The following is an 18520-nucleotide window of genomic DNA, read 5'->3' on the forward strand; positions in this document are numbered from 1 at the left end:
GAAAGTCATGACAAGACACGTCTGATTTATATTCCCACAAAATATTGTACCGGAATATGGTGAAATATTATCAATAATTTGGGATGTTATAATTTTCTTCCGATTGTTCGTATGGATAGGCTCTAAGAAGGAAACCTGTTACACTTTGTAATCCCTACATCTTAGTTCCTCATTCTCCTACTTTACACTTTAAAATCGTAGAATAACAATTGCTTCAGAAGTAGCTAGTTAAGACCTTTCATTTGCTACTGCATATGACCATTTTCGACATTGAGCAGCCAACACAATATCTGTAGATGTCCTGCATTTATTATGTTATACATTCAAAGATAGATCACTGTCGATAATCTTACACAATGGTTTTAATTCCTTTAGTTGTTTGTTTAAAAATGGAAAGGAACCTTTAAAATATGTGTTGCGACCACTATTTTAAGAGCTATATGACGACGGATAAAAAGCAATTCTAATAAATATTTTGTTTGACCTATAACCCTTAAAATTAAAGAATTGGCTTACCGAATTTAATGCGATCCGCATCATTTTTGAAGAAATGACTAATAAGCACTACGCTGGCTCCTTTCGAAAGTTTTCCAGAGTGCAGCAGAACACTTCGAAAACCTTCTTTTGTAAGATATCCCTCCCCATCTTGGTACAGCTAAAAAATTAAATAACGACATTATTTTTGGGCAGAACAAATCAATGTCATTGTCACACATTCAACTCACCTTACAAACTACTCTTAGAAAATCTAATATACTCTCCTCATCTTCTCGCGCTAAAAATAAGGCGCACAATAAATACGCTGTAAAACTAATATGTTGGCTGTCATCTGAATGTGTAAATAGACTGTACAATGACTTCAAGTTCTCATTATTATTGACCGACATATGTAAATAATCGGCGAATTGCGCTAAATCTGGCCACTGATTTATGTTGCAATAGTTGCATGTGTTCAGAAGATTTATGTCGTACTTCGTCGAGTCTAAGCTGAAATGATATCGCGAACGATTAGAAAGAAATAGTGTAAATGTTGAAGATCGCATTCGAATATAGAATACAGATTATCTCAAGAAAATTTGCATCTGGATTTACCCCAACTTCTGGCGATATCGACGAATTTCAATTATATCCGCGGGATATGGAATATTCATGTCCTTGGCTTTGGTCATAACAACACAGTCATCGTAGCTGTAGTCGGATGTTGGAATGTTGAGGTTCCTAAAATACGAAAGGCCATGCCAAGATATAAAAAAATCATACTAATTCCATAAGCACTCATACTTGGCCATCACATCACGAACGTTTTGCGCAAATAATTTCGGATTCTTTTTCTCCTCTTCATTTGGGGTGTAAACTGGTAAGTATTCTATTTCCAGGAAGCTATGCCACTTTGTTAATGTGAGCCAGAGTAAACGCGCGCTGCCGGAAAAAATATGAAAACCAATTATTTTTTTAAATATGTATTACGTTTCAAAGTCATATATGATATTAGAGCAAATAGCCGTTTGCATCTATTTTTATAGGGGACAACATGAAAAGAAAATGGTTTCTGGGAAAAATCATAAATTTTACTTACACTCCAGGGCCTTCCCATGTCCACGTGTAAGAATCAATTTCATTTGGGTAGCGTACGCATACTGGCTGGACTGGAACGCCTGGATAAAATGCCCCAGGTTTAAATGTTATCAATGCTCTGCGATTAGCACATGTGCCTTCTGGAAAAATTAATATCTGCAACGAGCAATTTGAAAATAGTTTTGATAGGAGCAATTGGCAATACGATCAAGCAGTAATAGAAATACCTGTGGCCAGTCATCCTCCGAATTAGCACGTGCCACAATGTTCTTGATGGTTGTCTGTCGTGAATCTGGATCTTCCCGCCATACATAAATTGGCTGAGTGAAATTTATTAATTCTGGAATAAAATTGTAGTTTTGAAAAGTAAGCAGAAACTATTGTTCTGATAGCGAGGTGAACAGGTAGAAATTAAAACTCTCGGCGAGTGGCTACTGTGGTGGCAATTCTATATTATTTTTTAAGGTTTTGTGTGAAACAAACGGCTAAATCAATCCGAACGAAATTTGGTGGAAAGATGGAGCATCTGAAACCCCACGCATACAGTGAGTGACATAAATTTACGTGGAGTTTAAAGTGGGGCTCCCCATTTATGCAAAGAGGGGATGAAAGATTTCCGAAACTAGTATTAGTTTTGACGTGAATTGTAAAGTGCGCGAGTAAGGAGTCACAACTTCTCCTTACAACTCGCATACAAATTCTAAAAAAAAATCAGGGTGCTTAGATGAAATCGGTATTTTGCGTTGAGTTTCAAGGGGGCTCCCCCATACATGCGAAACGGGGGTGTAAATGTTTTTTCCACAGAATATGGTCATGTGGCGCATGAAACGAAAGGGTATGAAAGGACTAGTACTTTCCGAAAGTAATATTATTCCTGATATTGGGTGAAACATAGGAGAGATGGAGCTTAAATAAGAAACAAATAAAGTTAATAATGGTATATCTCCATGTTTTATAAATTTACTGGAAAACCCCATAAGTTAACTCCAGAAGTATAAAATTTGGCATCAACATAGGTGACTATTTAGGACATAATTCTGAAGACAATCTAACTATTATTAACAAAGTTATACATGTTCGCATTTCAAGTAAATTTATTGCACCCTAAGACGTGTACGACGTCATCATCGTATAAAGTGAACTAATATGAGTGGCAGGGGTCCATGGGGACGTTTTAGTTTTCCCTTTTTGGCTTTTTTTAGTTATTTGCATATCAGTGTTAGCTATTCGAAGTCGACATGTGTGAGTATGTACTAATAAAGCTTGCGGGTAGTAATCAATATAATAGACATGTGTGTACCTAGTTACCAGGGTTTTTTCATTTACTTATATAAAATATATGTATGCTTTTGTGCACGGAGTAAAGTGGAAATGCGTGAAGATGCGTTAAATCAATTTAGATGTGCACATAGATATGTATGCATCGTTATGCGGTAATAGACAATGCTTGTTTATTTAGGATGAACACAGTATTTATGTCATTGATATGTGTGTACATACTTGTCTATCTTCTAGTTTGGCAAATGATGGAATATTTTATACTCTTAGCTACATACGAATGGATAATCGTGCATAGAGATTTTCTCACATAAGATGAGCACAAAACCTTCATACCCGAAGCACCCAGCTTCCGGTATCCCGACTTGTTTGTATCTATTGTAGGTTACCTTCTTCACATTTGCTAAGATTATTGAACTCCTAATGTGTAGCGTATGAGGTTGGCTATTATCAATACAGTACTTTTCAGATCAAATTATTTGCGTAAAAGGGTTTTTAAAAAAATAGAGGGCAATGGAATTTTTAACTATGTACACACGGAACTGGCGTGCACACATCGTTCCCCGCAGAGGAAAACACAAACCTTTTATACGGAACGCGGTCTTGTCGAAGAATAAGGATTCTCAACGCGTAGCGGCGCCGGGATATGAGCAAATCAGTCCGAGCCACAAATCCTCGTCTGCATTATAGATTACTAGTAAAGCAGCACCATTACTAATAAAGCAGAGGAACTTGCAACAACCTCCCGGAAGAAACGCATCGATATCTGACTCCTCAAGTAACTCGGTGATTCGGTGTCATTAGCTGTGACAAAGTACGGGAGCGCGGTAAAATTGGTTATCACCCACCACCTGTACATTGGCAGCCCACGCACCTAACAGAGCATTGGGATCGCCATCTCTGAAAGTTTCCGAGAAAGGTGTCTTCGATGGCATGGTCATGTAATTCACGCTGACGAGAATTCACTTGCAAAAATTAGTTGATATCGATGTCGATGGAAAACGACCAAAAGACCGGCCGAAGCAACGATGGCTTGATACACTGGATGGTGATTTGAGAGCCTTGGGAGTCTATCTAGATCAGCCCTTTGACCGAGGAAAATGGCGCAACTGATCAAGACAAACCGACCCTGATTCTGAACGGGAGAGGGCTGAAGAAGAAGAAAAAGCTACACTTTATAATGGGAACAGTAAAATGTAAATTGGTTATATCCTGACAGGCCGTCATCACTTTCTTAGCGTCCGTTCACTATGAAACCATCGAATCTCAACATCTGAACAGGCGCAAAGTAGACTTAGCATATTGATGCGACGGCAACCAAATGGATGACTGCTCTAGGTTTCAACCTTGCGCTTGCGGATTGTACTTTTAGATTGATTCCCCATTCATTCGATGTTCCTAATAGTTAGCAATTGCGTGAGTGTGATCACTTATTCTCCGCAAGGAGCAGGTGGACAATTTAGATTCGTGGTTGAATCGAGAACAAAGTGAGATTGGTAATTTTCTTACCCAACTGCTAAGTGGGCATGGAGATTTTCAGTCTTACCTGCACGAGATTGAGAAAGCAGAACATGCAGTCAGTTCTGCAATGGAGTACAGAACGCCGTTCACATATTTTTCTCTTATGAAAGTAAGATGGAGTTCGTTGGCAACTTTATGCACATTCAAAGAGCTCTCTTCAGACAACCTTGCCGGAGATATACTGAGGAGCGCTAGCATATGGAGTCTGTTGGGCATCATGTTCGGGTTCTTCTTGTTCTTGTTGCCAAAAATATTGCTCTACCAATGGAATGACAAGACGGTAAGCGATTCCTTGAACTAATAATTCAATTCATTCTCCCCTTTAGTGAAAGCAATTCCCTGACCTTCCTTGAGTCGAGAGAGCAGACAGGCTATTCGGACGTAATTTGTCAGAAGATTGCAAGCTAGGTCTCTAATAACTCCGAGGTATTTAGTAGATAGGCAGGTGGCGCACCGTTGCGGGAGTTCAACACTGTTCCGATGGTTGCTGTCCTGCAAATCAAACCACCGTTAAAACAACGTGAGATACGCACTAGTCCACAGTGAAATAAATTTTGCAAGAAAAAAGAAGTCATCGCACACGCAATTGCTAGCTGAATTGGGAAATCGATTCAAACACAGAATTCACCAGCAAAATATTGGGTTGGGGGAAAAGAATTGCCGTATTTGTGATCGAAATTTGACGCTTTATTTAACATACATAGAATTATCCGATTTAAGTCAAATATACGCCGTTTTGTTCGCAAACTTGTTGCCATTTAGAAGGCAACATCATTGTCCCCTCCTTATTTGCAGAAAACTCAGACAGCCAGTTTTCGCAAGCCTCTTTTGAGGCCAACTCAGTAGCACCAAGAGCGTTTTGCATGAACCGGAAGAGATGGTAATCACTTGGTGCCAGGTCCGGACTACACGGTGGGTGCAATAAGACATCCCATCCGAGCTCCCGTAGCTTGTGGCGGGTCATCAAAGATGTGTGAGGCCGAGCATTGCCCTGGTGGAACACAACACCATTTCTATTGACCAATTCTGGCCGCTTCTGGTCAATCACCTGCTTCAAACGGTCGAGTCACTCACAGTAGAGGACCGAATTGAGGGTCTGGCCACAGTTGAGCAGCCCATAGGGGATGATTCCCTTCCAATCCCACCAAACACACAGCAAAACATTCCTGGCCGTCAATCCGGGCTTGGCGATGGTTTGGGCCAGCTCGCCGCGCTTCGACCACGATCTTTTTCGCTTGAGGTTGTCGTACGTGATCCACTTTTCATCACCAATCACATCCGCTTCAAAAATGGGTCGAATTCGTTCCGTTTCAGCAGTGCATCACAGGCGTTGATTCGGTCCAAAAGACTTTTTTGCGTCAACTCGTGTGGCACCCAAACATCCAGCTTTTTTTGGTATCCAATCTTCTGGAAATGGTTCCAAACGGTTTTATAGTCTATATCCAGTTCCTGACCTCACATGCTGGTCTACTTGGATGATTTCGACGATTTCATTGGTTTCTACGACGATTGGCCTACTAGTACGGGGTGTACCTTCGACATCCACTACACCAGAACGAAATCGATCGAACCAACGCTGTGCTGTGCGAATCGTTACAGTATCGGACCCATAAACTTCACAATTTTTTTCGGTCGCCTTCGCTGCATTTTTATCTCTCAGGTAGTAAAAACGTAAAATATGAGGAATTTCTTCCTTGGTGGATTCATCTTTGACGCGCTATAGCTTGAGACTGAAACGTACGATCACAACACTGTTAAAGAGACACTTGTGGCACAGATTGTCGTTTTCAAATCGCCGTTTAGTATGACCCGATGCGATAAGTACAACACAAGATACGTTCAAGTGTCCCCATCTATTGACAAAATGCGATATTTCTTTTTCCCCAACTCAATATATAATCCTCAACCAAGCCTGGTAGCCATTTTATGAAGCAAGATATTTGTCTTTGAAATAAGTATGTTCAAATGGAACTTTATGAGAAGAAAAAGCTCTATCATACGATTTTCGTCAATAAAATGTCAACAAATTGGCAAATTTAGAAGATCGCAATCGACAAGCCACGATGGACAGATGGCGAGAACACTTCAAACAAAAAAACTTTGTCCGTCCTCCCCTTCCACAAGCACCCCCGACATGTGGAGCAGTTCCATCCGTCAATGCCACAACCCATTGGGGAATGCGATGAGCTGGGATCCAAAATTCTGGCTCAACGACAATATTGGGGAGAATACCATCTGACTGACAAGGAAGCACAACTATTCCAATATGGGAAAAGAAAGGCAATCCAGTAGAATGTTCAAATTATTAATCGATTCAAGTGTTGTTGAATGCATTCTTGACAATCGTATTCATGACATTGATAAAAAAACACGAACCTGACCGAGTTCGACAAAAACTGTTTAACTACGGGCGCAATGCATGCTGCATGATTAATCATGGAAAAACATGGTAAGAAGCATCGCCCTCTCTACATTCATATCTATTTTTAGAGAAGATCATGTGCCACATCTGATATAGTTTGCGACCAGACCTAATGCCAGAGGATTTTGTGCTGGGTTAAATTACTCTACCAGTATCCCAAAAGTAAAGTTCGAAATGTGGTAGGTACATATATAGAAACCGCTTCGGGTCTCTGTCGATGTTTATCAAGAAAGGATCCTCTCGCCACTCCTCTCAGTTCTTGTCAACGATACTGTCACACGGAACATCCAACGTCCAGCACCCTATGCACTCCTTGATGCAGATTATTGTTTATTCGCATCTTATAAGAAAGCTAATCTTCAGCAATTTGTTCAAAAATGGAATGATCGTCTCATGCAACATGGAATCTGAGCAAACAAAATTTTTGACGACCGACCCCAATAAAACCGCCGGTCAATCTATAACCAAAAAATTTGTTTTTCCCTTTTTCGCCAATCAAAATATCGTTGCTAAAACCAACCACTCAGTTGATCACCAAAACAAATTAAATAATTTTGAACTCCATAACTAATCACCCACAACGAACTACAGCGTGATACTCATAAAACCAAGTAAATATACTTACTTCCAAAAAATAATATGGAGGCTGTTTCAGCTTTTGCAACTATAGATGGAGGTCCGAGAACAAGAACAACCAACGAGTCGAATATCGATGAATGTGGAGCCACACATAATATTGGAGCCTCTTTTGCTGATGCTTTTGTACCTTTAAATTTGATGAAATTGAATGATCCGGCAAAATAAAGACAACGCATGGAAATTGCCGCTACACGACGAAGTGCTCTGAAAATACAAATGAAAAATGGTGTCAAACAGTGGATAGTTAAAATTTTCAAATTCATCGACAGCTTGTTCCGATTTTGAAAAATTAATGTCAATTTTCAACAGTCCTTTTTCAATATAAAGGCGCGCTCAGCACAGATCGGATAATTTCATCCCTCATCCCTGATGAGAAAGTTAAAGAAATCATTGCTCTAGTCCTCAGTGGTGATCGGTGAGTTAACAAGCTACCATTATTAAAAGGAATTATTCAAGACCCTGATACAAGGCCTCGAATTGGACTTATTTAGTACCCCACAACACTTTGATTGCAGCTATTATGATAAATATGAAGTATCAGATATGTATTTAAACAAAACTTCACAGTACTAAAGTCAAATGCTGGCAATCATCTGCAAACCGAGAGTACAGATATAATCGTTTTTATTAGATAAGATAAAATTCTTAGATTTGAAACCCGTCAAAGTTGAATTTTTTTTGTAAATCTACCTCATCAGCTCTCATGACGAAGCAATGAAAGCAATGAATATGAATCTGTAATCACTATGACAATTGAAGATATCCCAAATGAGCATCTAGGGTGAATATAGTCAACCACGAAAGGACGTCCCGAAATCTAGAAAGGTAGCGAAAATCGACCACGCAGGCGGACCTGCTTCTAAATGCAATTCTACTGAAGTATCCTGTCGGCATGTTCTTGACGCAGAAGGTGGCTCAAGTTCTTTGTGCATTTCAGTTCCTTGCACGTCGTGTACAAAATTTAACGCCTTGAATTCTGACACATTTGTAGCTTGGACCAGGATGTATCTAATGATCCATGAAGCCGTGAAAAGTGGACCATGAACAGCGACGAAAACTTGCTATTCATTCGAGCTAAACATTCGGAAACCCGGACGTTGCTGTCAAGGGATGGAAAAACCATAGCAGATCGCATCTCCATCTATGGATTTCACTTCCTGCCTTCGCAACTCCAGGACTAACGTTAGAGAGATACCCGTTTTCATCCCTTTATCTTTAGAAGGGCTAAGAGAAGAAGAAGTGTGAAGGATCTTCAAATGAAAAACAAAATTAGTATGTGAGTATGGAGGAAGACTAAAAATTCATATTTCATTTATTTTCATTGGAGAAACCACAATAGAAGGTTTATTTTCACGTATTTTTTTCAATTCAATCAAATTTGGTGATTATGTTAGTCATATTCCCCGATAAGCGCTCGATTTTACGCTCATAAAATCTAAAAGAACGCGAATTTCGCATGAAATTTTTGCAGTTTGAAGTTTTTCCTGGAAAGTATATTTCAGGCATACAGGAAATAGAATCTACTCCTCATACCTTGTCGGCCAAATCATTCACTACACCTCGTCTCAGCAAATCACACCAATCCTATCAACTCAGCACTATTGTTAATAAAGGAAAGTTTCTGGAGAGCTGCTTATAGCATTGTTTTGCGAGATATAAGCAACTTTCTAATTTCTATAACCTCCTCCTATTTTCAAGCAAAAAAACGGAATATGTTGATTTATCCAATGGAGCTGAAAGTTTTCTTCACGTTTGGCATGCACCTTCATCGAGTGGAGCATCGAAATCAACATTATCCCGTGTTTTTTATCGCTCACATCGGAATCTCCACCATGTAAACCAAATTCCATAGCCCATTTTTAAGCAAGTCGCGAAACCGGAAGCTGGACGTTTCAGATATGCAAGGGTTTGTTAATTTTTTATGTAAGAATATTTGACTGCACGATGGTTCCACTTATATATAGCTCGTATATACACTAAACTACTCGATATTCCATTCGATGTGGTACTAACATTCTCGAGCTGACCTACTATAACCTTTTTAATAGTAGTAGGATTACCACTAAAATTTTCAGTAGTTTTGCTTTTCGCTGGTATTATTTATTATACTTGCATATACCGATATTTCGGAAACCAGTTCCCTTCATCAGTGCTACAAATCTTTGCCCGATAGATTGCATTTTATACCCCACATGACTATATTCGTCGGGAAAAAATCAACACCCCCTTTTACATGTATGGAGACCCACCCTTAAACATAACGTAGAACGATGTTACTCTCTGCATGCAAGAGGATTCACAGTTCACGTTTCTGAGGAAATAAGTTTGAATGACAAACGCACGGACAGACACACAGTAAACCGATTTTGATGAGGTTTTATTGTGGAAGAAACCTTAAAAATGCCTGGCATTATCATCGTGCAATATGACCTTCCTATGGAAGACGTCTAGTGAGCAACGCATTGTTATAACATTTTGTTGTAAAAAGGCATAAAATCTGCCAAAATGTTGCGTCCAATAACTGCACAGTTTGCTGAACAAGCAAATCCAAATACCCAAGACTGGCACAAACAAAGTTCTCACGACCGAGACCCAGTACATTATGAGTCCCCCCCCCCCAAATATGATCAAATTCAACCCACCGCACCTCCCACCATTCCAACAAATGTCAAAACTAAGACCGGCTTCGAAAAGTATTGATTGAGACCTTTAATTTGATACTCCACATGACTATGTTTGATGAAAAAAAATTTAAATTAAATTCCACGTAAAAGGATGTAACTCACTGTATGCATGAGCGTTTACAGTTCCCACCATTCCATCAAATTTGGTGTCAATTGCTATAACCGTCTCCGAGAAAAATGCGTGTGACGGACAGACAGACAAACAGAGACAAACGGACAGACAGACAAACAGAGAGACAAACGGACAGACAGACAGACAGTAAACCGATTTTAATAATGTTTTGTTTTACACAAAACCTTAAAAAGCAAACGATCTTCTCACATGTGCAAGACTTTTGGCAGTATAGATTATTTCTTGAAGCACATTTCACCTCTAATGAGACGTGGGTGCATCATTACACCCAAGGTCAATCAATCATGTTTGAATATAAATCGATCAAACCTCGATAAGGAATTCCGAGATTAAACTATTACTAATAAAGTACATATTCACACATCTTTCTGGAACATTCATCGAAATATAAAAGATCCGAAGTCCGGCCTCCGTGACACCAAGTTTTTGTAAGCAAGCAATATTCGTCGGATTATAAGTTCAAATCAAAACTAATTAATTGCAAATAAACTGTGATATTAAATCATAAAATTATTTTTGATGCTATGCAATCCAGCGAAACTATTCGTATGAGTGTTGAGAATACATGTAGAAAGTCCGGTTACGGGAGTCTCGAGGTTATACATAAAAGAGACTGCAAGTCTTAGAGTTTAACGAAACGACAAGTGGCCGAATATAGAGGTTTCGGCATTTATTTAATAATAATAATATGCAAACAATTTGGAGACGAACGATACACCGATAGACAAAAACAACCTGCAGTTTTAATAATAAAAACAACGAATTGTTTCCCCATTGGCTGGAGCAGAGGTATCACACATTGTTCGAGAAAAGACGAGCTGCTGAATACTCGCGATTCGCACATCTCAAAACGCTAAGTGTGATTTGGATCGTTATTCAGTGAAAGCCGCCTTTCGATATAATTTACATACGTGTATACCGCAAAGCATGCCACATCAAAAAATTCAGCACCAATACCCTCCAGAGTAAATACATATTTATTTCTTCTCTAGAAATAGAGATGCATGATTTCTCAAATAAATCTATCAATGAAAATTAGGCGCTAATAAAAAATACAATTAGAAAAGTCGTAGAAGTAAATATAAGATCTAGCACTCGGTACCAGAGAAAAAATTGGTCTGACAATAAATGCCAAGTAGTATATAGAGGAGTGAAGCTTTTCGACTTAAGATATAACGATCAACTAGAACAAAGTAGACAAATATGATAATCTACGTTGGAAGTCAGCAAATAACTCAAAAGAAAACAAACTTTACCGAGCACCGATCATAACCGTGCAATCCATAAACCTAGTCTAGTAAGTGTCCGAACCATTTGAGATGATTCACAAGTAAGAATAAACCTCCATATTTAAAAAAATGTATGCCGGGAAATCGGAAGCTGGATGTTTCCAGTATGAAAGGTTTTGTATATTTCTTATATACTCGAGGCGATATTTGGCCCATATGCGCCTAGCTCGTAATAAGTTATAGATTGCAGTAAATCTGCACAAAACAGAAATTTCGACTTAATATAGTTTGTTTAGCAATAGTGCATTTTCCACCAAACTTGCTAATATCATACTCTATATTATAGTCTCTATTACTGTAATTTGATGATTCTAGAGTAAACTCAAAGCAGTTTCAAATTCGAATTTCTAAAAAATATAATACTAATAAATACAATAATATTCATTTGAATTTTTATTACACCATATGGTACAAAAATGAGTCAACGTCAAACGAAAATGAAAAAAGCCCCAATTAAAAATTTTTTATTTCGTTGACCAAATAATTTTTTTTTATTTTATTGAACTATAATTCAGAAATATTGAAAAACGAAATCAAAGTTAATAATTTTATAAACTAATGAAAAATATATACATTTAAATGTCCAATATCATTGACTCATTTTTATACCAGACAAAAATTTCGTGAAACCAAATATTTTGTACAATGATTTTTGTCTTTTTTTCACAGCTTTATGCCATTTGGCATTGTAATGTATAATTTGGAAATATGCACTGTCAAAAAAAGCTGCTATTCCCCTTGAACTCTTCCAGAGTTGATCGATTGCGTAAAGATGCCCAGCATAAGTAGATGAAGAGCTAGCGTCAGTTGTCATGTTGAAATAAGTATGACCCCGCGACGATAGTCCCCCATTTTTTCAACTGCACAAAAGATTCGCGAAATCTTTCAATCCACCGTCTCCCTATACTCTTTGAATCGTCTATCACTAATGGGAGTATCTACAAGAACAGAAGCTTCTATAGTCCTTTTTCGCCTACTAGAAACGAACAGCCGCCCAAAAATACACTAGCTTTTTGGCATGGAAATTTAATAGGGTTTAATCGAATTTAAATTATTAATAATATTCCTTACAGATTTTTTATCAATTTGGTACCAAAAATAACTTCGATTTGTACTACAATTCTAAAGGCTCTCATTGTAAATAAATGTTATATAGCTTAGCACGACTTCAAACAATGAGAATAAAAGTTTATTTTCCCATTACAATAATGAAATGGGAAAAAATAATGTTATAAAAGCAGTTTTTGGCTTGGTCCGAAATTGAGGCAATGCGGTACAAATATTCTCTTTCAAGTGGAAGGGGAACATGGAGAAAGAGAGCCATAATTTCAAACTGAATAGATTACTCCCACATTATAGAATATGATAATAAAGAAACACATACGCTATAATGAGAGAATTTTTACACTTTCAAACAATGTCGACTTATTTTTGCACCATAGTGTAGGTATCTTATAGTCTAGACACCATATAGTGGCAACTTTATGATTTTTTCCAGATTTTTCGACTGAGTAGTTTCTGAGAATGGGTCCGTGAAAGAAATTACCATTTCATAGTCCCGTACTCCCCACCTTTCCTAATCGAGACCTTTGATTGAGCCATGCGGGCTGGCTATATTTGATGGAAAAAATGTACACTCCCCTTTCGTATGTATATCCCCCTTCCCCCATGCGTGGCAATAGGAATAACCATTTCTAAGAAAATGGGTGCGGTGAACAGACAGTAAAAACCTCAAAAAGAGGGTTCTGTTTTGTGAACTCAACCAGCTTCTTAATATTAACCGGAAAACCTTCTAACCTTCTATTCACTCAGAAAATTGTGACTCTAATTCAGTCTCTCTTCATAAAGGAAATAGATTTCAATATTAATGTTTTGGATTTTTTTTTCGACTTTTTTTATTGATTTAAAATACGCTAAAACATCCCTTGGTTCATAATCAATAGCTATTTTGTATAAAAGCACTGGAGTAACTCTTAAGAAGAAAGCCTCATTTAAACCACAACGCACTCACTTTTCAATATGGAGAAGAGTCTGAGCGTAACATTACAGCATCCGAAAAGGCAAAATATGATTGTAGAAGCGCAATTGTATGATGCTGAGATAGCAGAGTGAAGGGGACAAGCAGTGCACTGCAGGATAGACTGACGCGGAATATAGATCCCTGGGGCCAACCTATCTCTCTCTCTCTGAGGATGAGCTGTCTCTCCTCTGGGGCGGTGCGTGGCTTTTCAGGGGCCAAGCCTCTCGCCTACCAAGACCGTTAGTGAGTGGTGATAGCCACACCCTGTAGGAGCTTACCCTACTATTAACAAAACGCTACGGATCTAAACTGGAGAGACGAAAAACACCTCCCCCAATCCAGGGTGTCATACGAACCGTGCCCATTGGATAGTTCGCAGTGGGGGATAACTGACTGTATTCGAACGAAGCCTCACTGATACCTACGGGGGGCTATGGCACGGCGGACCTCTTACTTGTAGGAATCAAATGAGTACAAGCAACAAAGAAAAAAAAAACGAAAACCAATAAAGCGGGGCCCCGTACCGCACACAAACTGGTTAATCAGGCGGGGGCACATCTCCGAAATACTGAGAGCCAGGTGACTCCACCCAAGAGAGGAAAAGTTGGGACGTCAAGCAGTGGATCCAAGGTTAACATTGGTATACTGCGTGGACCACAACCAACGAACACCATTGCTCAAAAAGCAGGGACCAGCAAAAGCACGTCTGAGATAAATGTATCAGACGTTAGGAAGGAGACAGGTCTCAGTGGCGCAGATGCTAAATGGTACCTGCGCTATCTGCAGGCAGGCCTGAAACTAGAAGAGGCTCTTAAGAGGGCTCATGTCGGAGGAGAAGGGGGCGATACTCCGACAGTGGAGAAGAGCTCCAAACAATAACGGAACCAATGGCCAGCACTAAGATAGTCCAGAGAAACCTCCATCATGCGAAAGCTGCATCTGCGGTAATTGCAAGGACAAGGTCCAAGGAGAACATTGGAATAGTGCTGGCTCAGGAGCCCTGGATGTACCGGGGACAGATTCGCGGTCTGCAAGGAGGAAGCATGCACGTAATTTGGGACTCCTCTTGTGCAAGAGAGCTTCCATAATTCTTAAGCGTAATTTAAAATACATATGCCTTTCAGAGTTCCTGACCTCATTGGAAGCCGGGAGGAGCACTCGAGAGGCAGTCGTGGCATCGGGTTATTTCCCAGGAGATGAAATCCGGGCCCCAAGGGAACAAGTCGCAAAACTGGTGAAGTATTGTGAGAATAGGCCATTACCACTTCTCCTCGGCTGCGATGCTAACGCCCACTACGAAGTCTGGGGAGGCAGCGGCACCAATCGAAGAGCTGGGTACCTTCTTGAATTTATTCTTAGCAATAAGTTAGAAATATATAACTTAGGGAACACTCCAACATTTGTGACCAGCACTAGACAGGAGGCACTAGACATAACTCTAGGAAATACTCTAATGAACGGAATGGTCAGGAATTGGAGAGTGTCGGATGAACCCTCTATGTCTGATCACAGGATAATCAGATTTGAAATTACGGGTAACTCCGAAATAGAAAGAATAATAAGGAATCCCAGTAGAACGAACGAAAGCGGGTAAAAAGGATCCTTTTCACCCTAAATCTTTCAGACCAATTTTCCTAACATCGTTCGTACTCAGTTACTAGTACCCTGTGCAGGAAGGTGGGACTGCGGATCAATCCAGCCAAAACCACCATAGTACCATTCACTAGGAGGTATAAGCTTGATTACCTTAGAGCTATAAGATTACATGATATGGAAGTCCAACCCAAAGTTAATGACCATAGACGGTGCTTCAGAACATTTGGAAACGAATCCTACTTTTGGTCGAAAAATTATCTGGCTGTGTAAGCAAGCAGAATTGCCGTATATCGGGCGACGATCCATGATGATTTTTGACAAATTGACCCTACTGGCTAACATTATTTGAAATCACAACTACTGTACCTCGGGAACCAATTGTCTCTTCCCCTGTATGCGCAGTGATGAACAAAAATCGTGTAAGATGTCATTTACATCGAACATAAAACATTTATTGTTTAGGCATCTAACTTCGTTTATTGTTTTATTGTTTAGGCATCTAACTTCGATACGATCAACTAACAATCAATAAAAACCCGAATAGGAACGAGGATGCTGAGCCAAAAAATTCGCAATCCAATCTGTAAACTCGTGGCCAGTAATTTATAAACTTTTTCTAAAAATATCTTTCAAAAATTCCGAATGCCAGAATAGATGAAAGCCATCATCATCCAAACGTATAAAAAAATGAACGTATACAACGAGATGTCGGCTTGCATGATGACTACTCTCACTTTCAGCGTCATTCACCTAGCCGTGACCCCAAAAAAATACTGCAAGTGACTTGCAGATAGTCATTTTCAACAGAAACAATAGCAAGCATTAGTTTGCTCTACCACCTGCAGTCTTTAGATTTTCACGACATGAGATGTGCAGTTTTTTTATTACCATACCGCACTTAGACGAAGATCAGGTGATCTTAATTACATCTCGAAACAGGTTTGTGTCTTCTGCATCGTAAAAGGGCGCAACGTATATTTGGGGAAAGCCTGCAATAGCACATGCTACAATATAAAAACGCAAAAAAGAATTTTGACGCTAAAACCAGCGTGTTTAGAAAATGGGGACGATCAAGTGGACATTCGCATCTAGTTACGCTGAAAAATTCACCATTGATTGATTTATTAACGCTCACTCAAATGTTTTAGGTGAAAGCATATTCTGCGTTTCTTAAGGGGATTTTCCCATGTGCCGCTCGATTTTTATTTTTTTTTTAGATTTGTTTTTTTTTTTTTTGCAATAATCTTATATATTATCACTGGGGTTTTGAATTATGCAGATTTTTTATTAACAAATCTGATAATCGTGGGTATTTGTTTTTGGTGGTCACAGTGAGTTCCTCTAAAACAAACTCTACTAATCTGGAACCAAAAATTTCAACTTTTTTTCGCTGTACTTACCTCTATTGTCTGAACGATGATTATAGTTATACATATTTTTAGTGATCAAAGGGTAGTATAGGTCCCAGGGCGAAACATGGATTGGCACCCACGATGGAGCATAAAACCTAGGAAATGCCTGCTGAACTAACACCAACAGCTCTACTACCAAACCCTATCTCCACCTCCACGTGGTGACCGCTAGGAGCTCTTTCTTAACGAAAAGCTGCAGACGGAGAAGGATGAAGGCGAGACTCTCGCGCCTAAAAACGGGACAAATTGTACTAACTGGTCCTCCAGGTTGGGGATTGGGTAGGACTGACAACCCTACAAGCAAAACAACTTGTTACGAAGCCACAACAGGAGCCTCGGACTGGACGAATTATACAACGACAAACCCGGCAACGAGAACGGAATAACGATTTGCGCATTTTCTCATGGGACGTGCGCTCCCTGTACAGAGATGAAGCTGATAAGTAGCTAGCCGATACCCTGTCCCAATATAGGGCTGATGTAACAGCGCTACAGGAGAGGCGTTGGACAGGGGCCGGTTTTCTGGAGAAGAGCCGCTACACCATATATTATACTGGCCATCCAGTAAACCATGTGCTCAGAGTAGGTTTCTTAGTCAGACAAAAAATGAAACCTGCTGTTATCGGCTTTGAAAACATAAGCGAACGGCTATGCACTCTGCGCTTGCAAGGCAAGTTTAGAAATATAAGCCTCATTAACGTTCACCCCCTACAGAGGAGACTGCAGAGTCGGAGAAGGATACCTTCTACGAGGCAGTAGAACGAACCCTCGAAGCCTGTCCCAGATATGATATTAAAATCATACTTGGGGATTTTAACAGGCAAGTAAGGAAGGAGCCCGTATTCAGGTGATACGTTGGCTCCCATAGCTTACACGAAAATACAAATGATAACGGACTGCGGATTATTCAATTAGCAGGGTCACACGAAATGGTTGTTGGAAGTACCTGGTTTGCGCGGAAGCGGTTCACAAACATACAACCAAATTGACCACGTGTTGATCGAACGCCGCCACCTCTCAGTCTTGATGAATGTCAGAACACATAGGGAGGCCAATATAGACCCGGATCACTATCTCGTTGGCATGGTGCTCCGAGCTCGAATAACAATGCCACCTAGAATCCACTCTGACAATCAGGTGAGAGTTAACACTGAAGCCATCCACAACACAGCCCTCCACGACACTTATAAGAGGGAAATGGATGCCGCAATAACCGCAGTCAACAGAGGACCTGAAGATGAAGCATCAACAAATGATCTTCACAACCACCTGAAGAACGTTATCATGGATACGGCCACAAACATACTTGGCCCCAGCCGCAAAAGGAGTCGGAACGGCTGGTTTGACGATGAATGTAAGCTAGCAACAGAACGGAAGAATGCCGCATACCGAGTAATGTTGTATTCTCAATGAACGCGAGCACGCGCAGAGACTTATCACGAACTCAGTCGAGTGGAAAAGCGACTTCACACACGGAAAAAGGAAACCTAGGAGAACCAACAAGTCTGTGAACTAGAAAAATACAGGGAGTAACCGCACCAGGCGCGCAAGTTTTACCAACAAATCAGCAGGATGAAGCCTTATACACCTCGATGTTCATCCTGCCGAGATAAAGAGGGAAATCTGATTTCCGACAGAATGGGCATATTGGAGCGATGGGTTGAGTACTTTGATGAGCTACTGAACAACCAGAACATCGGCGAGTTTGAGGTCCCGCCAACTGAAGACGACGGACAAATACTGCCACGACTAAGTATAGGCGAAACAGTCCGTGCAATTCATCGTCTAAAAAATCATTAAATATGGAGACGACCAGTTACACCAAGTGGTTCATCAACTTGTGCTCAAGGTATGGGAAAGCGAATCAATGCCTGACGATTGGCAACGAGGCATTATCTGTCTCATACATAAAAAGGGAGATATCACAGAGTGCAGCAATTATAGAGATATC

General features: G+C 39.9%; 1 protein-coding gene across 1 annotated transcript in view; it reads right to left on the reverse strand.

Moving 5' to 3' along the window:
- Positions 1-18520, reverse strand: part of LOC119656764 (lysophosphatidylcholine acyltransferase) — an 85905-nt gene that overhangs the window by 20290 nt on the left and 47095 nt on the right. Inside the window, exons 3-9 of the mRNA XM_038063342.1 lie at positions 7422-7639; positions 1803-1915; positions 1577-1731; positions 1282-1419; positions 1093-1218; positions 726-987; positions 517-655 (exon numbers count right to left, since the gene is read on the reverse strand). Coding sequence (XP_037919270.1) covers positions 517-655; positions 726-987; positions 1093-1218; positions 1282-1419; positions 1577-1731; positions 1803-1915; positions 7422-7639 — 1151 coding nt within the window. The remainder of the gene's footprint in view (positions 1-516; positions 656-725; positions 988-1092; positions 1219-1281; positions 1420-1576; positions 1732-1802; positions 1916-7421; positions 7640-18520) is intronic.

The sequence above is a fragment of the Hermetia illucens genome, chromosome 5 (genome assembly GCF_905115235.1).
Source record: "Hermetia illucens chromosome 5, iHerIll2.2.curated.20191125, whole genome shotgun sequence".
In the NCBI taxonomy this organism is placed as follows: Eukaryota; Metazoa; Arthropoda; class Insecta; order Diptera; family Stratiomyidae; genus Hermetia; species Hermetia illucens.